This window comes from Falco peregrinus, chromosome 8, assembly GCF_023634155.1.
Source record: "Falco peregrinus isolate bFalPer1 chromosome 8, bFalPer1.pri, whole genome shotgun sequence".
Classification (NCBI taxonomy): domain Eukaryota; kingdom Metazoa; phylum Chordata; class Aves; order Falconiformes; family Falconidae; genus Falco; species Falco peregrinus.
In genome coordinates, this window is record NC_073728.1 from 7387384 (window position 1) to 7413444 (window position 26061).

At 47.9% G+C, this 26061-nt stretch overlaps 1 protein-coding gene across 1 annotated transcript in view; it reads right to left on the reverse strand.

Annotated features, from left to right (window-relative positions):
- The window catches only part of TWIST2 (twist family bHLH transcription factor 2), a 37981-nt gene extending 12194 nt beyond the window's left edge, over positions 1-25787 (reverse strand). Inside the window, exon 1 of the mRNA XM_005241287.3 lies at positions 25022-25787. Coding sequence (XP_005241344.1) covers positions 25059-25541 — 483 coding nt within the window. The 5' untranslated portion in view covers positions 25542-25787 and the 3' untranslated portion in view covers positions 25022-25058. The remainder of the gene's footprint in view (positions 1-25021) is intronic.
- Positions 25788-26061: the final 274 nt, after the last annotated feature.

The window sequence follows — 26061 nt, forward strand, 5'->3', positions numbered from 1 at the left end:
AGCTTGCAAGCTAAGGCTTAAGCTGCACTAAGCAGTTTGGAAAGTGAAATATGAAATACATGGGTGTTTGAGACAAACATGTTTTCGTAGGTTGATTGAGACTATCTGGGAGAAAAACATCAACAAAAACATAGGTCTTCCTTGCTGGGAATATGTGAAGATGGTGGCGTGGGGCAGCGGGTGCTGCTTGCAGCAGGGTGTGCAGCATGCTCTGACAATGCTGGCAGTCAGTGCGAAATGTGTCTCTGGTCCCTGTACATCTCTACAGGGAGAAACACAACTGAGATATGGGATGGGCTGTAAAATACCCTGCTGCCTCCACCCCATTTAAGAATAGCAAAGAGTATTGGAGAAAGGGAAACCTTTTCTCCTCCCTGTTGCATTCCTGCCAAAATAATACAAATCCTAGGAAAAACACCTCTAAAAATAAATATATACATCTGCAGCTTTATTCTTTTTCCAAGGGAACTCTTTCGGCCTGGCCTGCTCAGCCAGCAGTTTCCCTGCTCTCCTTATTTTTCCTGTGTGCAACATGGATTCAGCTGCGGTTTGCAAACCGCACGAGAGGCAGCATCCCCGCAGGAAGCGACAAGCAGCGTTCTCTGCCTCTGGGACCAGGCACCAGCAGGTCCTACCCCATGGATGAGACCTCTCCAACCCATTTCCCCACTTTACCTGTCCCTCCCCTGTTTAGATTAGGTACTTTGGGAGTAAGTCTTTCTGTACCTGTACATAGCTGAGCACAAGGAGGAACAGCCTCTGCTTTTTCTCATCAGTGTAGCACAAAGACTCCGTAATAAAGTTGACTCCTAAGAGTAAATCAGCACGTGAATGATAGCGGCCATCCATTATGACTGACTCAACCACACAGATTAATGCCAATGGAATTAATAACAACAACAAAATCCCTTCTTTAAAAGCATCCATGGTTTAAACTCCTTACTTAGAAAAAAAAACCAAACAAAACCCCAAAAAAGCCTGAGGCCACCCACTAAAAAGCAGAGACAGTTTGCATAAAATCAACGGCATTTCGTGGACTTCTGTGAACAATCCATGGGACAGGTATGATTGCCTTACAAACTCGGGGTGCTTTTAAATGTTCGATACAGTCACTGACAAATAGCAGCTGAAACACCTGTAGGCCAGATGTGTGCAGCTGTACGTGTGCTGCTGCTGATCAATCTTCAGATTACATCACGCTCCAGATGCCTGACTTCAGAAACGCTTGGAAGGCAGAGCTGGGGTGAGGGAACTGCAAGCTTAGGCATTTCTTTCCTCCTGACGGTGATGCCGTGCCTCCTCTGCACGCAATGCCGAGCCCTTTTGCTGTCACCTTGACCTGCGCAATGCAACCTCAAAGCAAACAAAGGGGGAACGCCAGCCAGCCATGTGGGGAGAGACATCGGTGTCCTATAGCCAGGAATAACGCCTCTGCATGCTTGATGTGCTGGGGAGATGGGCTACATACCGTCCACTCTGCATTTTTACCACCTGAGACTCAAAAACCCACCAACACCCACCTTTGAATGGGTTTATTCTGGTGTTTCTCCACATGGCACAGCTTTACCGTCTTCTCTACAGGCACACACATGTGTGGGTGTGTGCTTGTGTAGAGGAACTGCTGTGAAAGTCAAGCGATTTTAATTTTCAGTGGATTCCTTCCCTGCAAAGAGTATGGCACTTGCGCCTGTAATACTGGGAAGCAAACCTTTACCTGCCCTGAGAGGAACTTGGAGGTGATTACCGAAAAAAGACCCTGGGGTTGTTGCATTTGGAGCAGGGAAGAAAGTTTTCCCTTTGCTGCTTGAAGTTGTGTTTGGTCTTCAAAACTGGCAAACAGATGCCGTGGCAGATCCCTGAAACTTGGGGGGTTTAATCCTCAATTTTTACACTCCCAGATCTTTACAGAGCATCACGAAAAGCCCTTAATGCAAAGAAGCAGGGTTGCCCTCTCTCCTTGCCCAACATGCTCAATGGCACCCTGCCCGGGTTCTGGCAGAGCCGGGACTCGCATCCTGGGTGACGTTCCCAGCTGTTTGCGGAGGAAAGGGCGCTACTTTGGCATCTCCCCCCTAGCATGAGGCAGCGTTTGAAGAATGTGCCCTGGCTCACCACACCCCGGTCCCTGAAGTCGGTGATGGCAGTTGCTGAGCCCCAGCCCGGCAGCGTTTCAGGCGGCGGCAGGTGCAGGTTTGCGATAACCACCCAGGCTCTGAGTAACAGTGGTGATTCAGCCTACGTGTTACTAATCTCCCAGGACTTTCAAAGGGGGTTGTACCAGGCCAGGTCTCCATCTGGGATTAATCAACACGGCTTCATTGAAGTCAAGGGGCCAAATTCTCACTTGGAATAAACCGGCTTAACTCCACTGCAGTCAATAAAGCTACTCTGATCTTTTTTTATGGCAAGAATAGTCCAACTCTTTAAAATACGTGGGGTTACAGGGTGTTGCCCTCATGCGGAGGGAGTTACATTTTTATACGCCAAACAGTCCCACCAGGGTAAGAAGTACTTGGCATTGAGTGAGGCACTCCGGCACGTGCCAGTGATGTTAACCACGCTGTGCTTCAGAGACAGCCACCAGCTGATGTGCGGGGCTGGGGCGAGCACAGCTCGGGACAGGAGCACAGCAGCTCAGCTGCATTCGCCCTTTGGGCACCCTGTACGTGACTGATGCTAACGCTGGGAACAGCAATAGTGACTTTGAGTAAGTGTGCTGATAGACCATGGCTTGCTTTGTGTTCATTATCTGCTAGTGCCCAGAGGCTCTTTCAGTCTTTGATGGTCTGGCAGCAATGTTAACATGGACACAAGCTTGGAAAGAGCCATCCTGGGTCCTGCATCTCTCCTGGGCCCCTCACCCCAGCCTTCACTGCAAGTACCGCACTGTACAACCCTCCTGGTAAACTTTACAGCTTTTGCTTTCCACGCAGACGGCATTGCCCAAGCTTAAAATCAGCCCTCTAGATTTCAGCCTGAGTCCTTTCACCCAGGTGTTGCTCTTTAGCTTAATGAGCCCCCTCCTCCCCCGCCTCGGTGTTTATAAGCAGCCCAGCCACCCCTCTGACTTCTCCTATCTCTCTGCCAGCCCATCCCCGAGGCTGGTTCTCTGCTGCCTGGGGGTGCTCAACACAGCTTTGCATCAGGGGACCTTTGCAGGACAAGTGGCAGTGGGTAGGTTACTGGCATGGCTAGAAGGGGTTTTGGAGTCTGCGGAGGGCTGTTTTGTTTGAATGCGCTATGCTTCCGTATGGACTCATCTGATTTGCTTCAAACCTCTTGGCTGGCTCTGGTTGGTTGACAGCTTGACTGTCTGAGTTGGCTTTGGGCTCTGTTTGTGCCCCTCGGGCTGCGCTGGTGGCTACTGAGTGGACTCCTAGCTCAGGTAATGTCAGAGCTTTCTGGTGAGGAGGGCAAAAACGCAGCAGCTGTGAATGTGCCTTGGGGCTGGTCATGGGTGAAATATTTTATCTTTGTTTTTGTGGTTTCTGATGTCACCATCCTATTTCGGGAGCACGGTCTGCTGAGGAGATCGCAGTAACCCACCCGTCCCTGTCCGGGCTCTGAGCAACCGTGATTCATTAGTTTTTCCAAGACTCATCAGGCTAGCATCATGGCTTATAACTCGGCTTGAGGTTGGCTGCAGCTTTACAGGCTTTCCTGAAACCGTTATGTGGGTGATGCCGGGCAAGCAAGTGACGGGAAGCAGGAGAGGGAATGATCTTACTCACAACCTCTTTAGCAATGCATTTCCAGCCTGGATGGTGCTGTGAGCTGCCCAACCCGCTGCTCTGCTCCAGGAGCCTGCGCTCCCATAAACTAACGTCCTGAGGGTTTTAATTTCCTCTGCAATGACTAACTAACAACTTATAAAAATTTTTTTTATGTGCATCAGTGGACAGACCTGGGAGTAGACACAGAAGGTGGTGTATTCTGTGTGCTGTCTACCAGCCTTCTGTGTTGCTGCTTTGTTTCTTTCCTATAAATAAGCTACATTGCTGCTTTGTGTTTCTTGCCTATAAATAAGCTGTCTACTTCAGAGATCTCATGTCAGTTTTTCATCATATTTCCAGAGTCTATGGCTTCATGAGAGGTAAAACAAAGTTGATTGCTCCCTTGCTGCTATTTTTCAAAGGAGAACAAACAGTTTCGCTCCAGCAAGTTCAAACCCATGGAGGAAGAAACATGCAAAGATGAAATCTCTCTGCTAAAGGAGCAAAAAAGTCAGCATGCCTTTAGCTTGACTCCATTTGCTGAAGTATTTAATCACATGCCTAATGTCTAAATGCATGCTCTTAGCTCTGTTGATGCCAGTGAGATTTAGCACATGCACTAAGGATGTGCAATGTGCTCTGCTGAATCAAAGCAGGCGAGCAAATGACTACCAAGAACTGGATTTGTACGCAGCGTGCACACAGAAGCCTAGAAAAGGCTCTGGAAAATTGGTTTACATGGTCTTTTCTAGTCTGTCATTCTGCAAAAAGCAGATGGTGTTTCCTTGTCTCCAGTTGTCAGGTTTTTTCGGGTTTCAGTGATTAAATGAATGGGTTAAGTCAACATTTTCAACCAAATTAGTGTGGATGACGCAGCTCAACGCCAGCTGGCTGGTCTTGTTTAGGTTTGCCAGCTGCAAGCTGGACTTGTTTGAACCTTTGAGGCTGAACTCTGCTAGGTTCCCACTGAGCTAATAACCTGTATTACTGTGGTACTGATGCAATCTCCTTGGGGGGGGCGAGGAAGAGGAGCATTCTGCATCTGTTCAAAACAAAGACTTTGTGCTCTGGCTTTGGCAATGCTGTCCCTCTGAATTTCACAAGCTGTCCTAGGATGTGCCTGACCTAAGCTTGTGCTCCTGTGAATCAGGGGCTTGATGAGAAGCTGCTGGTGGTGAGCTTCTCATCTGACTGCCTGGGTTTGCAGCTGATCCTGAACAGCTTTTCTGCTCTATGCAATCGAGTTTTACATGTTTTGCTGTTCTGCCAACATCAGCTATGTTTCCTTTAGTTTCTTATTCTCCAGGTTAAATCTGCATGTGTATGTCGGTGAAGCATGAGGGAGGCTGGATGTTACCCTGAGTGATTGAGATGGAAGCTTTAAAGGCTCGTTAAGAAATCAAATTCCCTGCAGGTAGTGTATAGGGAAGTCTTTCTGTCCAGAGGAGTGTGTGTGCATGCTGCTACACACAATACATAGATCATCTGTGATAGCATATTTAGACTTTAAACACACTGTAGGTATGGAGGAGTATAGGATGTCTGTAGCGACTTTAAGCACTTTTCAGTTCTCTGTGCTTTTTAGTGGTTAAAAATGCCTTTATTTTCTTTTCAAATTTCTGGTTGCTACTTTTATTCAGGCACTTGAGGTGCCATAAGGCATGATGAAGTGTCTTATCATATCTATACGTATGCTGCATACTCCCCCTACACATGCACGCACCTATAGTACAGCACTTGCCTGTATTGGTAAATACTGGTGTGCATGTAATACTGTGAAGCTGGTGTTCATTTATTAGGGAGCACAACCATAGGTATATCACTGATGGCCAAAGAGGTTCTGGTTTTGCACATCACACCTTGCAGAAAAAAGCCTCCTCTTCCACCTGATCCTCAGCTCCTAGCAAATGGGACCAGCTGTATTTCTTACCACATCCTCACTTAAAAGGCAAACAGGTTTCTAAGGATTGGCACTTCCTCAACTTAAAGGCTCCCTGAAACCAGCAGTTATTTAAATCAACATCAATAAGAGAGTGAATGAAACGAAGATTGGGAAGATTGGCTGGTTCTCATGGGCACGTGCATTTTTCCTTGAAGGAGTTAAGAAATGCAAATGAAAAGGAACTCGCAAGTTTCCCCTACCTGGGTATGAGTGCTGCAGCTCGAAGGGTAAGGACCCTTACCCGGAGCAGAGTGCCTGGCTGCGAGCTGGCCTCTGCAGCACGGCTGAAGCTGCAGCCTGCTTGATCCGCAGCTGGAAACCTTGCAGCCACGCAACGTGCTGCTGTCCCTGCGGGACTGGCAGGAAGTCTTTGAAAATCAGCACTCCCCAAATGAAAATAATTCATCTGCTTGTGCCATGCCTGCCGGCTGGGGAGGTGTCCTCAGACTGGGGGAGCTGTTGGGCCACACTGGTCTCCTGGAAGAGCACGGATGCACCCTACAGGAAACATAACCTGACATCCCACACGATTTGGCCGAGCAAAGTGATCTCTGCCCTTTCCATACTTATTTATGTTTCTAGTTGACTGCATAATCTGGCCCTCTAGAAAGTCCCTTCAGGAGGTCACGCAGCTGAAATAATAGCTAATGAATTTTTAAAAATGATTTGGGAGTTATTAAATACTTTCTTCTTCCCTTCCCGCCCCTCAGTCCTTCTCTGGCAAACTCTACTGGGTTATTGCACCACAGAGCTTCCCCTTCCAGGGCAGGGCACGCTGCAAAACCATCCTGGTGTGTACGAGGGAAGGATCTATGCTTATCTCTGAGTGTTTGCATGCTGGCCTCCAAATCAGGTAGGGCTGGAGTAAGAAAGCTGCTGGAGGGTGCCCTATCACAGCAGCTCCAGAGGCTAAGGAGAACCGTTGGCATTGCTTTTCCTTCCAGAGATGTCCTTATTCCAATCCCACCACCTCACTTGGCTCTTCCATTTCTGGTTATGGTCTCAAATCTGGGGATGGGGCTCTTGGACTTCTCCAGTACTAAACCGCCCAAACTATTTCCAGCTATGCTCTGTTGATGAAAGGAGCTGAGTTGATTCCTTCCAGTGGAACTGTGTCTGGTTACACAAGCTAGGCTCTGACCGCAGAAATCAGTGTTTCGTATCTGTTCTAGAGTCGCTCCCCCTTTCCATGTCTGCAAGATCTTGCTGTATGTGGGCTGTGGATGAGATGCTTAGCTTTTGGGGGACTTGCTGTGTGGTCAGGGGATCACCTGATGAGACCCAGCCAACTCATCGTGTTGGCTGAGGATTGTTCCTAGGCACAAGAGAGGCAAGGGGATGTTTGAGGGCTGCCTTTTGAGGGAAGGGAGCTGTGGTCTCATCCAGGGACCAGAAATGTCCGTGGAGGTGGTTTGGGCCACTGCAGTAGCAGGACATGTAGGGGCTGTTCTGAACCAGCTTGCGTCTTCTCCTGGACTTCCAACTGTATACATCAAACTTGAAAATATTGCTTTATTCCTACTTCTGTTGGTCTTGTATGTTACTGGCTCAAGTTTTTTCAAAAGATTCAAAGAGCAACTAAATGATAAAGACTCTGACATGAATGTAGGCTGGTGTTCTAAAAAGGATTAAGGAAACCTAGGTTCTTTAAAATAAATAAATAATAATCTTGCCTCTGGAGAGGCTCTAAATCTCTTTGGCTTCACGTCTCTGCTCCAGTCTGTTCATCGGGCCCCATCACTTCCCTCATAACAGATCATAGGAAGGTAGTCTGGGCTGTTTGAAGACAAATTTAAATGCAATGCTCTGGTGAGGAGTGGGCACTTTCACACAGTGAGGGTGAAATAGTTTTATCAGGCTTCAACTTAATGGTGTTAGACCATGTTAGTCATGATCAAGCAACACAGACTGGCTCTCTGCCTGGTGGGGAACTGCAAAACCATCAGGGTGAATTTTGACATAGCCCAGGCTTGGCAGCCCATGGGAGCTGGGGACCTGCTGCTCCTGTGGGAAAGCTGGTAGGGGTTCAGCTCAGCTTGGGGCTAAGGTTGGGACCAGAGGGGGAAAGAAAGTGGGGAAACCTCCCAAGTACCCTGCAACTACTCTCTAGGAACCCTGTTTATATCTTTTCTCCTTTCCTGTTTTTTTTGTACTCCTGAAGGATGTGCAGGTGTGAAAAGGGTGTTGCAGGCTCCTGGGAGTCTTTCTGCCTCCAGCCTCTTTCTCGACCCTGATGCTTGTGGCAGGTCTGGCTGCTGCTTCTTCATCCCAGTCATCATGCCTGCAACATCCATGTGGTGCAGTGCTCTGTGGTCTGCAGAGCAAAGTGGAGATCTCGACTAAACAGGCTCCTTGTGTTAGCGTGATGCCTGGTCAGACTCAGCCTCCCTTTGTGATAACCCCAGCCCAAGCTGCTCATTCTGCCTGATGCCTCCCCCCTGGTCTCCAAGGCCCTTTTCCTCTACTGTTCATCTCTGGGGCTCCTTCTCCTGGTCTGTTCCTTCCTCTCCCTCAGCTCCCTTTGTGCTCCATCCCTCGCCTCTGCTGAGATAAGAACACATAAGATGAACCCCTGTCCTGGCTGGGATTCCCTCAGCTTTGTGTTGTGCCTTCTCCCAGTTCTGGGCTTCTCGCTGTCTGTAGGGCTCCATACCAGCAGAAGGTAGGGAGATGTGTGAGAGCACATGAGCTCCTGGTAGCTCTCTATAATATCACTGATTGCACTTAAGGCTCTTCCTAGCACAAGGCTTCAAAAGCTACATGAAATTCTCGTGCTATGTAACCAGTGTGGATTTGTCCTGCCTTGGAGGAAGATGATGCTTAAATCACCTCTAATTCTTTCCCACCACCAGGCATCATCTGTTATAGTTCCACTGCAAAAAGGTGCATCTTCCCAAGATCTCATCCTAATTCTCAGGAGGGGCTGCAGCATGGAGGAGAATCCTGCAGTTCTGTGTCTAGCTGTAGCAAGCAAATACCAGTGTGTTAGGAGCTACAGCAAAGGGAGGGAAAGGAACAGATAAAGGTACAGGAATGCATCTGAAAATACCCACAATTTGGGAACACTGCTGGCTCAGCATCTGTAAACAAAAATCTTGATCTTTTCTGCTTTTTGTTCCTGTACCAGAAACCTCTCCTGCTGTTGTGATGTCTAGCTTTATCCCTGCTTTATTGGTATTTTATTAAAGTCCCATGTAATTTTTTAAAATGATGCTATTAACAGAGCATTTAATGTCTTTGTTAATCAAAAATTGTATTTTTAATAGTGTTTCTTATATTCAGACTTTAGGTGGAAAAAACTTGAACAAACTATTTTTGAAGAGTTCAAAACTAGCAAATAGAACTTGAAGCATGGTTTCTGAAATCCTGTCTCGGTTCATGTCTGACGTGGGGGGCTGACAACTGCCTGGGAATGGGGAAGAATCAAGGACACAGGCTGTTCAAAGCTGCAAAAACACAAGAGGGCCTTCACAGCAAGGTGGAGAGATGCTCCCAGGTACAGGTGTGATTTTTAACAAATAAATGCAGTCTTCCATTCAACAGCCATTATCCCTATTCTACAAATGGAAGTGATGAGTGTTGCATCCCTGATCTAGGAAGGTGGTGGTGGGGAAACAATTCCAAAAGGTGTTTGAGTCTGAATTATTATGCATCAGCACTATGCAGGCAGTTCTGTCTCTGCCCTGAATTTTGCATCTGTGTGCTGACCATAGTGGTGACTTTTTTTAAATGCATCCCCAAAATCTCTAGTGGCTTGTGAACCACAGCACTGCTGATTTCAAGCATGCCTAAATATTTAAGGAAAGTCTGATTTATACTGTAAATGCTTGCTCATCATTTTTCCTTTTAATCAGTGCAACTGTTGGGACTCTAAAGCCCCCTTGGCTCCCCCAGTCACTTTGCATGGCTTTTGAGTGATTCTGCTTTAACTGGAGACCTCGGGATGGCTCTGGCCCAAGTGAACTCCTCGAGATCCTTGTGCAGTATTCTCCTGGTGGTACCCTGAGATCAGCAGATGCTGGCCTTTCTCTCAACTCCCACTCAGTGCCTCAAATCCCAGGGAAAGCTCTCCTTCCGCTGCTACACCCTGTGCTTTGAAGACAAAAATGATTCAACAAGATCTAGGGGGTTTGTATGGTTCAGCTGCCATCAAAAATTCACAGGGGTTTCCAAAGCTAAGGATGCCTCTATGATCAGGGTCTTCAGTGCCAGCCCTCTGCACAGCTTCCCCACCACTGAAGCTTGCATGCTCTGCCTGCATAGTAAGACTTGCCTGCCTGTGGTAAAGCTAATTCTCCCACAACTACTCTCCTCTATATGCACGTGATGCCCATTTGCAATTATGCACTGAGCTCTTCCTCAGGTATGCAGCCAGGATGTCCTTTGCCTTCAGCCTGGCGCTTCTAGCTCCAGAGAAGCAGCAACCAAACTGCCTGTGGATAAATAATTTGGGATTGTAATGGATGTGCTGAGTCTGTGCAACCCCAGGGAGTATCTGGGTGCGAACCATTCTCCTGCACAAAGTGGGTGCTGGTGCCCATTGAACCAGAGTCTTGCCATAGGCTTGAGCAGCATATAGGCTGCATTTTGTGTTGCGTTTTGCTTTTTGTGTTGTGGCTGTGCAACCTCCCTGAGCTTGTTTGGAAAGCTGTTGCTTGCCTTTGCTGCCTTGTACTGCCTGGAGCAGTTCCCGGAGAGCAGTACAGCCTGCTCTCTTCGTTATCTGCTTCACTAATGTGTGTGCCTGCCTCTTTGCCTTTCATGTCTGTTGCTCTTTCTTTTTTTGCTCCCCCCCTCCCACCTTCTTTAGGTCACTTGTTTTGAGTCACTTTTTTTTCTTGGTACTAAACTCCACTGCAGGGTTTTCCAGCTTTGTTGCTTTTCTGACTCTGGAGGGATGTTTTGTTCTCATTTATTTGTTTTGCTATCCAGAATACAAAAGGTTAAACAGTTTGGAGAACTTTATTCTGTATTTACTGCCGAGGTAGGCTTCTAAATCAACAGTAGGTCGTGTATTGGAGTGACTCACAGAGCTGCTTAACCTTTTTCCTTCCGTTTTGTCTCTCTCCAAATCTGAAGCGCACATCTGCACTTTAGATCGCTGAAAGGAGAAACTGTGAAATGCATCCGAATTGCTGTAGATAGGCTGCTCAGCCTGGCCCCGAGAACAGAGCTGGTTTCCATCTGGCAGTGGTCAGATCCCTCTGGGATGTGAAAAGCACCTAAAAATACAGGGTACTGAGAGGATGTTACATGCCATGGGTTGACAACCAGCAAGGAGGATGGGCTGGCTGGGCAGCACCAGGCTGGGCAGAGAAAAAACAGTCTGGTTGCATGTGGATTCCTTCTCTGCATGCGCTGTTTGTAGGAAGGGTCTGTCTCCCCGGGAGGTTACAAGGTGGGCAGGCAACAGGCAAAGGAAAAGTATTAGCTGCTGCTTTTCAGAGGGGAAACTGAGGCACCTTCAACCAAAATTGCATGGACAAATTGGGTCTGACCCAGGAGTAGGTTCAGCCTGGCCCCTTCATTTAGGGTGTGGTGGAAATGAGTGCCCCCAGGGTGGGCTATGGGTGCAGGCAGAGCAAAACCTGCTGCCCCCACTGCATCAAATGACCCAAAATAACAAGAGAGCTGCTGCCTTTACAAGTAGCTTTGAGACTCTGGTATAAGCTGCCCCAACAAGGGAGCTCAGCAAGCTGGCCAGAGCAAAGCCAGCCGCAACATCCCATGGCACTCGGGGCACCAGCATGCACAGTCCCCTCCAAAAGCAGCGGTGCAAAAAGGGCTGGAGACAAACAGAACAGACGGGAACAAGTCGGGGGGGCTCCTTCATCAACCATCATCTCGGCAGCTCTCAAATTGCTGCCCTATGAAACACCCCCTTTCCTAGCAGCCAAGAGTATGGTTAGACACCCCTTTTTCCCTAGCAGCAAAGCAGGGGTGAGACACCTCTGCTCCCAAACAGCAACCCAACCCCCACTTTTCTTCGGCAGTTCTTGATGATTCTCTTCTAAGAAATCTATGGAACATCCATACTTTTGTTTTTGTCCCTCTCATCTTCCCAGCCCAATAGCTTGACTATGATCCTGAAAGACCTCCTGTGCTGTTTTCAGGTGTCTTGGCTTTAAAATGCAGCTTTTCAGCGGGGGCTGCTGGACAGACTGGCTGTGCTGGGGCGCTGCTGTGCTGCGGTGCACAGAGCCCTGTAGGTACAGCATCCTGGTGGGGCTCAGCTTGTCAGTGTGCACCCTGATCTTCCTATTTTGAACGAGTTCTGTCCCTCAGTGGTGGGTACCAGCAGCTGGGGACAATGCTCGTCGCATCCTCTGCCCGCATTGTGCTTACAGAGCTGCTAGTAGGAACAGGCTGCATCCTGGCAGGGGTTTGTCACGCTGGTATGACCTGATCTGTTAGCTGTTATCATGTATTACAAGTTGTGATGACAAAAGAAATATCACTTATTCAGGGTGCAACCTGCAGCTCCTGGCTGTCAGTCCACAGTATTTTCTGCAGTCACGTACCGGGTATCTGCATCCACCGTGCTGCAGGGCGGCATGCCGTGGTTGCAGGATTAGGGCTTCCCCACAAAAGAGGTCTGGGTGGCTTGAGAGAAGTTTTTCTTGTGTTTAGACCATGAATTACCTTGCTCTTGAAGCCTGCAAATTCTATGAGGTTTTCACTAATGAGAAGACTGCACTGCATGACCTGCTTGGAGTAATTTTTTAAAACTTTGGTTGTTTATTGAAGTGGCTGTTGATATAGGGATGGAGTAAACCTATGCTTGCTTGTTTGGAGCCAATCTAAAATTTCCTATTAAAATGAAGACAGTACAGCTTTAATCAATACATAGAAAAACAACTGAGAAAGTAATGAGATTTAGAAAAATCCAAACCACCACACTTTTTCTATAGAGAAAGAGTATGTTGACAACTACTTAAGCATCAGCTGGTCAATATGCATGAAAAAGGTTATTTCCAAGAATCTGAGCCACAGCACTTGCAGTGTAGCCTTCCTGTGCCTGCTACGCAGGTCTGCCAAATGCTTTTGATCATGAACTGCCGCACAGTGTCAGTGGATACCATTCAGAGCATCCCCCTTGCCAGACAAAAATCTTTCACCTTGAATTACATGACTGGCAAAGCAGCAGGCAGCTGTGACTGCAATGTGGTGGAAGTGCCTCTGATGCCATTTGGCATTCTAACTCTAAATTAAATAACCTGGGAGACTGTTGTCCTGATGATTATCGCTCTGTAGGATGGGCTTGGTGCAAAATTTGTGTCCCCCTTGCTTTGTGCAGTGAGACAGCTCCTGGCTGCTCCCAGATATGCCGTGTGCTCCCTGTTAGGCATACATGAGATGTGCCCCTTGGGTGCAACCTCAAACCCACCTTGCTCTTTAATATAGTGTATCCTGCCCTCTAGTGCCAGCAGATGCTGAGTCAGCAATAGTGCAGGAGCAAGCTGTGCTCCTGTGGCTTTCCATCTTTTTCTTCAAACAGATCTCTCAGAGCCTGGGAAACTGCTAATTATGGGTCTGCTAGGGTAGGCAGAGCTGCTAAATACATCTGTTGCATCATCACGATGTTTGTGTAACGGTTTAGGGACTGGGTACCTCAGGATGGCTCTGGAGCACGCACAGCTCCGGGGAGGTATTTTGTGGAGGAAAATTCAAGGAAAACGAGCTTTATAATGGAAAGAAGGATACACGTGGCAGGCTATGTGAAAGAAGGCTTTGGAGGTCAGAAGGTTGTTTCACTGATGAGCTTAAAAATAAGTCTTGAAGCCTAGGGAGTGCTTGGCTGTCGTGCAGGGGTAAAACCTGGAAACAGGTCTCCTGCTTTTCTTCTAAAGAAAAGGAGGAGGGAAGAATAATTTTCTGTTTAAAAAGAAATTGGAGAGCCTCTCATCTCATTTTGTTACCCACCCTCTGGGGAGGGGAATGGAGGTTCCCTAGCCATTGCCCAGGACTTGCAGGAATGCTCCTGGTGGATATCTGCTGTGAGCCAGGCACAGCCCCTCAGCACTCCCCAAAGCTCCTCCACGCTCATCACATCTCCCTTCCTCCTCATGATATGACCGTTCCCTTCTGCTATTTTTAAGACCCCACCAGGCAAAAGCTGGAAGATTTGTAGTGCAAGGGCACAGGCTGGGCTGGGTCGGTCCCAGCCACAGAGCTGTGAGTGCCTCCAGCCAGCAGGATCAGACCCGCTGGGGCTTTTGCACAATTTCCTGGGTTATTTCAAGCCATCGGGAAGATCCAGCCACGAAAGCGCTGCCGGGGCCATGAATGGGAGGGGCGGATGGCCTTTTTGTGCATGAACGAGGCTGCACAAAACGGAAAACCAGTTTTGTATAAACTGCTCTCCTCCCCCCCGTCCCCTCGACTTGGATCAGAAATGCTGGAGAACAGGGAAGGGGGGGACGGGGGACCAACACAAAACCCAGACCCTGAGAGGTCACCCATAGTTTTCCTCTGATGCACGGTGAAGTGCAAGTGCTGGCGTAGCTGTTAGGGTGGGTTTGTTTCTTTAAGGTGTCTCCCAGAGGGAGGATCAGCAAAATGCAATGTGGCAGCTATGGTAACTCCTCTTGGCTTTCAGCACAGCCCTCGCTGATCACACAACTTGCTAGTGAAGAAGGTACAGCTGTCTGGGCCTTGGCAGGGATCCCTACTCTCTGCTTGCTGCCAAATGCTGTTCCTATTTTTTTAAAAAAATTCTTAGTTTCCTAAGAAAATGAAAATGGGAGAAACGGCCTCATCTGCCTCAGCCCCATCTGATGCCTCCTAAATTTGCTGGGTAAAGGCTGATGGTGCTACATCCCTACATGGTGCTGCGATGTTGGCAGCCAGGCAGGTAGTGAGCCCGAATTCAAGGGATCCTGTCGCGCTGCGAGATGCTGGGGCTGGGGGGGATGACACCAGGATGAACAGCGGGGGGCCCAGCAGTGCCTGCCGAATGCTGAGCACTCGGGCTGGAGCTGTGCTCAGACCTGCTTTGTCTTTCCCGGTGGGGGGCATCCCTGTGCCACAGCCAGCTCACATGCACACCTGCAAGAAGTGAACCAGCTGGAAGCGGTGGGTTTGCATGGGGACAGAAGCTCTGCTGCATGTTGCACTGCTGGGCCAACAACTTTCCCCAGCCACTTCCCTGATGGTGCCACGGCTGCGGAGCTGCAGGTGCCTCACCAGCTGTGTTTGCACCCACAAAGCACAGTGGAGCAACTCCAAACACCCATGCTCTGAATCATCCCAGCAACCAAATCCCCTGCAAAGCTTTAGGCATCAAGGCCTGACCTGCACTCCTTGCAAGAAGTCCAGGAAACTTTCCTCCCTTCCTCTCCCTCTTTACATCCACCATGGTGGTGCTGGCCCTCACCTTTCAAAGCACATTTTGGCTATGCTGGACTTGTCCCATGGAAAAAGGACCATGCTCAGCTCCAGGATGTGACTGCCAGCACCCCATCCCCAGGAGCTTGCCCTGTGCTTGCTGCTGGTACTGCTGCAGGACCACTGCATGGTCCCTATAGCTCATCTTCACCGGGGGTTCCTGCCAGCCCCAAGAGACAAATCAGTGGAGCCAACAGCATGGGCAAACACCCTCTGCATGGGGAGGGTGCGGTTTAGATGACTACTTTAAGATGCAATGTTAAGATGGGCTTGTACTAGCGGTGCCCAGTGCAGGGTGCTGCAGCTTGCGTGGATGAGCTGTGTGTTTGCATGCAATGGGGAAACGTGCACCGAATTGCTCCCCTTGAGGTTCTCCAAGCTGCTTCGTCAGGCTGGGTCTGCTAGTGTGATGTGGCAGAAATGCCTGAAAAGTGTCTCGTTTTGAAATATTTTGGCTGCATATGTAATTTTTAAGGATGTGTCTGAAATAAAGAATAGCTGAAAGGCAGACTGATCGGTGCAGTGGATGAGTAATTCAAGGGGGGCGCCTGTGGGCTTCTGATCTAGAAAGGTTTTGTATTTTAACATAATGCGAATGCTGCTAGAGCTCTGTGAGAACTTATGTAGTAGCTTTTAAATGAAAGCTTAAGAAAAAAACAGCATGAGAGAAGAAAAATCTATCACAACCGATTTGCACAGCTGGTGAAATTATGGCATTAGGAAATAGTGCCGAATGTGCTATAAACGGGAGGGTTTTTTCTGTAGGAGCAGGGATGAGTGGGCAGATCTAAGAAACTTGGGGCTTGTTCACGTACCTGCTCAGGCATTGTGTGGCGTGTATGAAAACCTGTCTAATTGTAGCAGAAAATGTGCCAGTAAAGACGTATAAGAACAATAAACTGTATCAAAAAAGGGAAATACATTTGAAGAGTGCTTTGAAAGCAAGGTGGTTTTCTCTCTTATTCTGGCATAATTCACGGCTACAATTTTCAAAGCCACATCCGTTTCCTTAGGCTCCTCAACCACTGTAAAATATTTACGTTTTGCCACCCATTGAGAGTGAAAGTATCACCTGGTTTACAAAATAACAGCGCTTATGAGTAAAATTTTCAGATTAACTCAGTCCTATCGAAAATCTGTGTTTTGAGCTCCCTATTCACAGCTGAAACTGCTACCCTGTATCCCCAGCCTTCTGGACACATGGCATTGGCCCAGGGTACCTGTATTTATGGTGTTCCCTGTTTCCCTGGCGTGAATATGTAAGACAGTGGTGAGTTACTCTTTCGTGCGCATTAAGCTATTGCAAGAAATACTGATTGCTAGGTTGTGTGGGTTTAAAATTTCGGAGGGGTTTGCTGGAAAGAGATGCCCTGATCTCCCTTGCTCTCGAGGCACAAACTGCACCTTGAACAGTTCAAAACCCTGAACCACCTCTCTGCACCGAAACCCAGATACAAATTTCATGGCTTCTTTACGGGGAAGGTGGTGAGAAAGCAGATGCTTAGCTCTGCTCCAGCTCCCCTCCAACGGCAAACATTTCAGACCCGTACGGTATAAAAGAGAGGTTTAGTGCTAGCAATAATGGGAATCTATTAAACATCCCTTCTTGTGGCAAGGGATGGAAAACCTCTTGCAAAATATCTGGTTATTCAGTGCATAAAACCCCACCGAACTGGAGGAGAGCTTTGAACGCGGAGATTGCAGGGCTGTGCCTGAAGCATGACGCTTGCAATTAAAGGCAGCAACAAGGACTCAGTGATATTAGAAATTTCCTAAACTCATCAGGCAAAATAATAAATTTCTTTAACTGATGCAGAATAGCCATCTCATCTAATGTGTAAACCTACACATTAATATGTTGTATGTATAGATTTCTTTTTTTTTAAAGACACTGCTATCTCATCTGGCCTGCTTTTATCATGGGTTTTATGCCCTGATATCTTACTGGGAAGTTTCCATGGCGGTGACTCCCAGGTACTACCAGAGGCACTGCCGTAGCTGAAAACTCTATGCAGAAGCTCTTGCATGGGCTCAGTCCTTGCCACCCACCCCACCATGGCACCCACTGGTGGCTGGTGTGCCATAGCTCGTGGGTCAGGCTTGCCTGGCTCTTCGGGGGGATACAATTTGGTGTGTACGTGGCATGGAGGTAGTACTGGGCATCCCGGTGGGAAACATGTGAAAGGGATAAGGAAACAGGTGCTCAGTTTTGAAAAGCTGTTTTCCCTAAACTAACTCCTGCTGTCGCTTCGATTGTGCCCTAGATGTTTTTTCCTGGGAGCCCTGCTATGCCTGCAGCAATGCCAGTATGAGGGTGTATCGCTCACATCCAACAACGTGCTGCCGGGGAGGATGACACCCTTGTGCTCAGGGTGGGTGGCATCACTGAGCACCCACGGATGCAGGAGCTCCTCCTTGGCTGCACTGCCTGTGCAACCCAGCCTGCAGCACCACTTTCCCCCACGGTCTTTGCTCTGAATGCCCAAGTAGGAGCTTAAATTTTATATTTTCTTCAATGGGCAGCACTTATATAATTGCTGTTGCGTATATGTTGCCCTTGGCGGAGGCGCGCAGCAGGCGCAGTGGGATGGGGCTGTTTAGATGTCGAAAGGAAAGTGGTGAAATGCAGAGGACCAGCAACCAAACAGTGTTTTGTTGCTGGTCCTCCGCATTTCACCACTTCTGAGAGTGAAACACTGTTTTATTGCTTCTCTGTCCTGAGCAAATTCAGGGTGGGTTTTTTGTGCTGCAGGCCAAGCACACTCCTGACAGCATCTGTGGGGTGATGGTGTGGGGATATCAGGGTGTCACAGTGCTCCCCAGGCATGCTTTTTGCAGAGGGTTTAAAGATCTTTGTTGTTCTTAACAGGATGGTTTATCTTTAGCAATGGCAAATCATATGCTGGGAGCCATATGCCTGTTTGCCTTTCTCCTGAGTCTGCCCTTACTTTTTGTGTTGGTTTTTTTGTTGTTGTTGGTTTGGTTTTCTAACATCCCCATGATTTTCTGAGCTTTCCCTCCCGGCCAGCAATTTCTTCTAACAAGCCATATTACATAGCAAGATTTCATCATGGTATGCATGAAACATGGTCAGTTTTAAATGTGTGTCTTTGTGGCTGTGTGAGATCTTTCTGAGAGATTAATTTTATTAAGAAGCTTGGCACTGGGGATGCTGGATGCAGGTATGTCAGGGAATACCTATGCCACCCAAAACGCAGCTTTCCGTGTGAAAGCTTAGCCCTAGCTCCGTCCCACCCTACTGAATTTTCCAAGAGTGATCAGCTGATATTTTTTTTAACAGGAGCCTTAGTACAGCTGTGATCCCCCCACATCTCTCTTAGCCGAGCAATTAGGTTTATTTACATTTAAGCACAAACATATGATTTTTGAAAGAAGGCCCAAACAGCTTAAACCAAAAGTCATAATCACAGAAATTACTGCATGAGAATTTTTGGTGCCTAAATTCATCCACAACTTAATTCATACATTTTAAAGTGTGTGTTTGGCAAGTCTAGTATCTCTTAAGGAAATGGCAAAGCTGCTTCTTGGGGGTGGCAGTTAACAAGGCAAAACTATCTTATTAGGAATTCAATTAAAGCTAGTACAGGCTTACTGGACCTCTTCCAGTAAATATATATCAAGCTGAACCAGTAGACATCTGTCTCTTCCCCCTCCTCCTTTTTCTGTTTTCTAAGCTGTGGTTAAAAGATGGAGAAGAGAAGATGGGAGGAAGAAGAAGGACTATAGCTCACTTCCAGCTCACCGTACAGTGCAGGGCATAAGGGTTATTTTCTTTTTGACGCCTGATCACTTTTGCAAGCTGTAGGCAACCAGGTCTGCAGAGCTCCCACCCCTTGCCAAAACACAGAAGCCAAAAAAAAAAAATAATATCCTAAATCACACAAAGGGTCTCAAACGGAGCCCCCAGGAGAGGTCTGGAGGTGCTCTGCTGACCCCTTCCCAGGGAGACCCCAGCTCAGGCAGGCTGAAAGCCTGGGTGCTGGCAAACACCCACTGGCCGCCAGTTTGGGAAAGCAGGAAAGCGCCTGAGCTGCCTTTCTGGGCTCAGTTTGGAGTAGATCAAAACACCCTTTCCACCCGAAAGGCTCAGACCTCAGGGAGGGGCCATCAAGTGATCAGGGATCTAATGGCCTCTTTGAAACCCTGTGTTTGCAATAGGCTTTATTGAACATTTTTATGGGAGTGGTACCAACAGCCTGTCCCTTCTGCACCCTCCTTCAGCAAGGTCCTCCTGTCTCCAGGTTCGCGATGCTGCTGCCCATGAGGTGATGGCTCATTTTTTTTAGAGGAGAAAGGCTGATTTTTGTAAATTTTTTTTTTTCCTTCCCAAGGGAAAACCCTCTTTACTGGTAAACATTGAAAGCCTCGAGCTCTAAGGGTGACAGATCGTGGAAAAAGTTCAGAGAGAAATGCTCTATTTTACCATTCAACCCCCCAAAGAAAGCCCTGCTTTAATGCAGGAGGAGAAGCACATCCTGAAGCCCCGATGCCCACCTTGCACAGTTGTCCAGGTGCATGCCGAGAAAATCTAAGTGCCAGCAGGGCCAGGAGGTTGAGCAGAGCCTAATAAAAAGCCCAGCCGAGGGGGTGATTGCTGGAGAGGAGCATCTTTGCTGCTTAACTGGCTCCCCTTGCCGGGAAAAGGACAAGGACGTTGCAAAAGCTGGCCCCAATGGCACAATTGTGCCCCGGCGTTGGCTGGGTGGACTGGCTGCTGTGGGCTGGGTCTGGAGTGGAAGTGGTTAAACAGATGGGTATGAGGATAAGGGTTGCCTTGCTTTGATTTATTGGCTGGCTGAGTTAATTTGTTATTTGCGTATGATTAGTTGTTGTTATTGCTGAGTGGTCATCTTCTACAACTACAAATCTAATTAAATGCTGGGGTGCCTAGAGTTGTTTTTTGGGTTGGTTTGTTTTTTTCCCTGGCAAATACTTCTACTGTTTTAATCCTTGAGAACTAATCATTAATTAGCACAAGGCTGCTAGTATGCAGCTGGAGGACTTCTTGTTTTCCCTCGCCTCTAAATTTGCTTAAGTAAATCATAAGCAATGGTGTATAGCCCTCTCCAAGTCACTTACGGCAACCCACGGAGATGTCTGGTGGGATCGTCAGCTAGCAAGGAGCAGCAAGGCAGCTCGGAGCCAGCTGAGGATCTGGCCCAGTATGTTTTCCATGGCACGGCACTTTATTTTAATCAGCTTTTCTTCCCCTTCCTAATCTTCCATGAAGCCGGCAGGGGTGGGGGGAACTGCCCGAAACGTGCGCTTTCCCTGACCAGCAGCTGTAATTCCCTGATTACGTGTGGAGCTCGCTTTGTGCTCGGGGTTGTGGTGGCATTCCCTTACATGCTCGTGGCCTCATCAAACTGTTCCGACAGCTCTACAGCAAGACATAAATTCTGGAGATTTCAGGCTTGGAGATTTCAAAGTCGTGCTGAACCACATGGAAATGATTCTCAGAGCTACAGCCATAAAAATAATTATATTGCTGGGGGAAAGAGTGACAAGAAACGTCCCCAAAAGAGATTTCAGCAGTGGTTACAGTATCTGTCCTGGCTCTGTAAGAGGCTGCTGTGATCTCCAAGGCTAGTTTATTACTGCTACCTATAACTCTATAAAATACGCCCCAAAAAGCACTGAAGGAAGCAATGTGAAGGGAGCTTGCAAAGGAGAAGCCTTGCAGTCTTCCTCTTTCTTTAATGAGGATGCTTCATATGCTCTTAAAATTAGAGCTCCTTTGCATGGATGACCGGTGTGAGGGTGACTAATCTGGAGACAAATTAGGGCTACTTAGCTGAAATGTATGCCCTGGCTGTTCCCGTAATGACCCTTCAATGCACATCTCTCCTGATAGGACTTTTACCACAGCCCTGCCTCCAGCAGATTAAGTAATAACATGCTTTCACCGCTTTTCTAAGCGGTCCATCGGTTTTGATCCAATGTTTTCCCTCCACCGTATGTGTCTCTGAGTCTTTCAGCTCGGTAATTAGTTTATGTGCATCTAGCCCATGGCAGATTGCTTTTGCATGTCTCCTTCTCCAGAGCATTTCCCTTGCACCCTCTCTTTCAAGGATCTCCAAGCCTGAGCGTTTTCTGGCTGACTGCAATGCATTTGGTGTCTGCCGCCTAACAGATTTCTTCTTTCCCAAGAAAAGACACGAACGTAAACAGAAGATCTAACATGCGCTTTGCTGGGCTTTTAAATGCACCAAGATGAACCCCCACCCCTGCTACAAGCCTATTAATGTAAATACCAAACTTTACAATCCTTCCTGTCAAGGAAATATATTTACATTTTTCTAAGGGTGCGTATAAAAAAATAGGGCTTTGGGGACAAGAAAGGCTTAGTTCCAGTGTGACAGCACCCCTGGTTAGCTGTACTGCTCTCATATACTATAGAATGAGGTTGTTCCCAGGGCCAGCAGAGATAACATCTGTTTGCTTCTTTAAGGACAAAATGAAATAGGATGCTGGTGTTTTATACTGGAAACAGCCCTGGAAGTCTGAAGGGGCAATGGTGAGAGGGTTGCGTATCAAAGGCACACATTGCATGCAGCTTCCCCAGCACAAAAAAGGTGGGAAAGGTGTTACTACGTGCCAGTGCCAGCCCAGGGGAGGCAAGGGGCTCATCCCAAGCCCTTCCGCAGCGAGTGGGAAGGAGGAGGTTGCTGACAGACTGGTCTTACTGGCACAGCGATCAGGGCTACATTGTCCTTTGCACTTTGCTGATGCTCCTGACATCCCAGTTGGGTGGGATCTTTCCTACTAAATGGAATTACAGGGGACGTATTTTCTTTTCTCTTGATTATTTGTGTAGTTTAAAGCATCCTGAACATTTTGAAGGAAAAAAAGAAAGGTGGCTGTGAGGGAAGGGGCACAGGTGCCGGCGATGAGGATGGGGAGATTTGAGGGGGGGAAGGCTCAGCTTGGCATGTCTGCTGAGACACCTTATTGTGCTAATTGAAGTGCAATGCTGCGCCTGTTTCTCTTGAAACTACTGGAGTAAGTTGTCTGTAACTATGTGGAGCAGAACAGGAAAACCTCTCGTGGCCAGAGGAGCGAGCAGCAGTGACCTGCTGGTGTTCACGGAGGCCAGGTGGCATTTTACCAGTTCCCAAGGCTCTGATTTTCTAATCAAAAAAGCTCCTCTGATTTTTTTTGCAGCTAAAGGGGAACGATCGTTCCTCCAAGTAGAAAACCTTTCCTTGCCTGTCTGTCCCCAAAACCCAGGGAAAAGGGGAGGACGGCTGCAGCAATCCAGCCTGAATGGCACTCAGCCTTTTGTGCTCACCCAGTGTCTGCAGTGCTCACTGCTCCCAAGGAAAGGCAGAAGCTGATCCCAAATTCAGACAGCTATTTCTTAAGGGCTGGGGGTTTTTGCTATCAAGAGCGAACGGGCTGCTCCCCTGTAAGGCATAAGAACTCTTCTGGCCAGGACAGACCCATGCAGAAGTCCGTGTCTCACCACCCAGCTAAGTTTGCTCATTTTTAGAGGGTTTTGTGAGGATCTTGTAGTTTGGTTTTTTTTTTTTTTCTGGCAGATGTAATTTTTGTCACCATAAACGATAGAATTTGACACCGCACCACACCAGGCCATTTGTCAACAACGTTTTCAACAGTTCAACCACATGCGTGTGCATGCACACACGAGTGCAGAAAGGAGAGGCAAGGGGGGAAAGTCTGGGGGCTCGGGGAAAGGCGGCCGTCCTCAGAGACACACAAATGTGGAGCAAAGAGCCATATCTAACCACTGGGCTGGAAGCTGGGTTACGGCAAAGGTACCGAATGCAGATTCACCCCGAAACAAACCAAAAAAGTGTTTGGTTTGGCTCTATGTCATGGTTTTCTGTGCAGTCTGAAACGTCGCTTGCAATTTCTTTTGGGTACGGATAAATCCGAGCATCTACGTATAAAATCTGCCTCGCTGGAGCAATGGTAATAATAATTCACCCAAAGGTGGTGGGGTTTTTAAATATGCTTAAAAAAAGCAGGTTTTACTGCTAAAGTACTGTGTGATAGAGAGGAAGGGTTGTATATTAGGTAACAGTTTTTAAAACATCATTGGCTAATGGCAGCACATAATTTGGGAAACAACAGAATAAATGCATTGTTCCATCCCCGCACTTTACTATTCAGCCAATCTAAGCTGCTGAAGAAATAAGTGTTCAGGACATTTTACATCTGTTTTTGACAAGAAGCCTGGGTTTTTGCGTGTGGGTTTAGTCTTTTTTTTTAAAAAAAAAATCTGTTTGCTGCAGCTTTTTTACCCAGATTAGCATGGGAAAAGGCACTCTGTTTTATAAATGACAGGGTTTATCCTTTTAAAAAATGACTCTATTTCATCTTTTTTCAGCTGAAATCAGGGCACAGCATGTAAAAAATAGTAACATCAGCAACAGCCGTAAAACCCACAGCAGCAGCGTTACCTATTTAAACTAAACAACAGACAGCTCGTGCAATGGATAGAGTAACAAATTTTTGACCAGCCTAACATTTTGGGGGCTCCCTAGAAGTGCATGAAAACCTTAACTGCAGGACCAAAGTACAAACTGTTTCAGGATACAAGCGGAACATTTACTTGAAGTGGTTTCTAAAATGGGTTTAAGTCTGCATTTTGCACCACTAGTACATTCGGTTGAATGCTTTTCGGCTTTTTCAAACCAGTTCCTGCAGTTGCATCAAAGTTGTTGTTTTTTAAACAGCCTGTTTATTGCTGCTAAAACAAATATGGATTTGCCTCTCTTAAAAAGCCTAGCCAATGGGCTGGGATAAACTTTCTTTTCGTCCTTAAGGAGCCGATAGTCTGCATGATGAAATTATTTCATTTTACATCACGCGCAACGTTGCGGGGAGGGGGGGTGAATTTCCCTTTTGGGTGTTTGCTTGGCGAAAGGGGTTTGTGGGCTCTGCTTTATGTACCGAGCTCCAGAGAAGGACCGGCTATATGCAAACTCTGGCTGACACAATGCAGAGCTGCTCTGCTTAATTAGCTTGAGATGAGGGTGTTATTAAGGGCCTCCCCCCCCCCCCCCTTCCTTTCTTACTGTTTATTCCTCCCTCCCTGAATATTACAAAAGGAACTGAAGAGGAAGTAGTTTTCCGCTAATAGAAAACGATGAGGAAGGGACTAGTGATGAGAGTAAATAAGAAACTACATCTAACACCAGGCTTCGCTTTACCGGCACTTTGGGGAAGGGAAACTGAGCAAATACAAAAATTTGGCAAAGTTTCTTCTATCTTTGTTTGCTTTTTATTGTGTGAGGGGGAAGGGGCACAGCCTGGGGTTGCAGCCGACATCTGCTGCTTGTTTCTTTTAAGAGAAGCACAACCTGGGGCAAACTCATCGCCTAACCCTGCTCGGGTCCTGCGGACCCCTTGGTCCCCCCCCAGCCAGCAGAGGATATGGCTGCCCCGGCACCGGGGTTTTTGGGCACAGGCACCCGTGGAGTGGGGCGGCAGCTGTTTCGGATCCCCTTGTCAGCCGGTTGTACTGATTGCCTTTTCCTCTCTTAAAAACCTTCCCCGAAGCAGCGCTTTCTGGCAAATCTCATGCAGCGATGGTTTCCCCCCCATCCCTCATCAGTCAGCTCTCAACACCGGTCCCCTCTCAGCTCCCCCATCCCTGCAGAGCAGAAACATGCTGACTTTTTTTTTTTTAATGGGTCATATCTCATTTTTGCCTGCCTAGAATTTTCTTTTTTTTTTTTTTTTGAATTTTCACGATGCCGGGAAGCAGGAGGGGGCTAGACACATCTATGCTGTCCGTCTCACCTCCAGGTCACTGGCCCCAAACCCCTTGCCTAGCAGTGTCCCCGCATCCCACCAAGCCGTGCCACCTCTCCATGGGCAGGTTCAAACCCCATGGCAAAGCCGGGCTGGCGAAAGGAGCCACCGGCACCCCATCCTGCAGCCAGACGGATGCAGAGCATCATCCAGGAGAAGAGAAATCGGTACCTACCCCTTCGGCAGCTGGGCTGGCCTGGCCCGGGCGGTGGCTAGTGGGAGGCCGACATGGACCACGCTCCCTCCATCCTCCATACGGAGAAGGCATAACTCAGCCTCTCGTGAGCCACGTAACTGCAGCTCGTCATCTTACTGTCCATCTCGTCGCTCTGTAGCACCTGGTAGAGGAAGTCTATATACCGCGCCGCCAGCTTGAGGGTCTGGATTTTACTGAGTTTGTCAGAGGGCAAAGTGGGGATGATTTTCCTCAAGGCGGCAAAAGCTTCATTGAGCGACTGAGTCCTCTGCCTCTCTCTGACATTGGCCAGGATCCTCTGGCTCTGCAGTTCTTCATAAGATTGGGAGCTGGGACTGGACTTTTTCCCCCTCTTCCCTGGGTTGGGGCTGCCATCTTCGCTGGACTTCTTACTGTATCTTCTCTTCCTGCCAAATCTCTTTGGCTGCCTTTCCAGCTCCTCTTCACTGGTCCCCAAGCTATCCACAGGGGAAACAGGAGAACTGGAGCTTTCTTCCATGCTTTCTGCAAGAAGGGGAGGGGAAGAGACTTTCCCCCCCTCCTTATGTTATGTGAGTGTGTGTGTGTCTTAAATGTGCTTTAAATTCCTGAGACAGATCCTTTGGAAAAACAGGAGGGCTGCTTTTTTTTTTTTTTTTTTTTTTTTTTTTTTTGCTGACCAAACGTTTTCCAGGTTGCTTGAAGGGCTCTTATTTCAAGGACCGGGGTTGTGCAAAAAATTGAGGTCTTGGAGAGAGGAAGTTATTCTAACTTTTTGGAAACTTTAGCTGAGCTCAGTTGCTAAATAGTTGTCAGAAGTGAGGGAGGTGCGGGGCTCCCTCCTGATTGGCCGGCCAGGTCAGTGGGAGGAAAGCTTTTCCCCTGCTAAACTTTCACAGTTTTATGTTACACTTAACTAAAATCTTGGGAATGCACCTCGAATAAAAGATAGCTGGCTGCCACCCCCCACCCCCAGAGATGCTGATTTCGCAGCACCCCTCCAGCATAATCCCCTTGCTGGGGGGTTTGGGGGGGCTGAG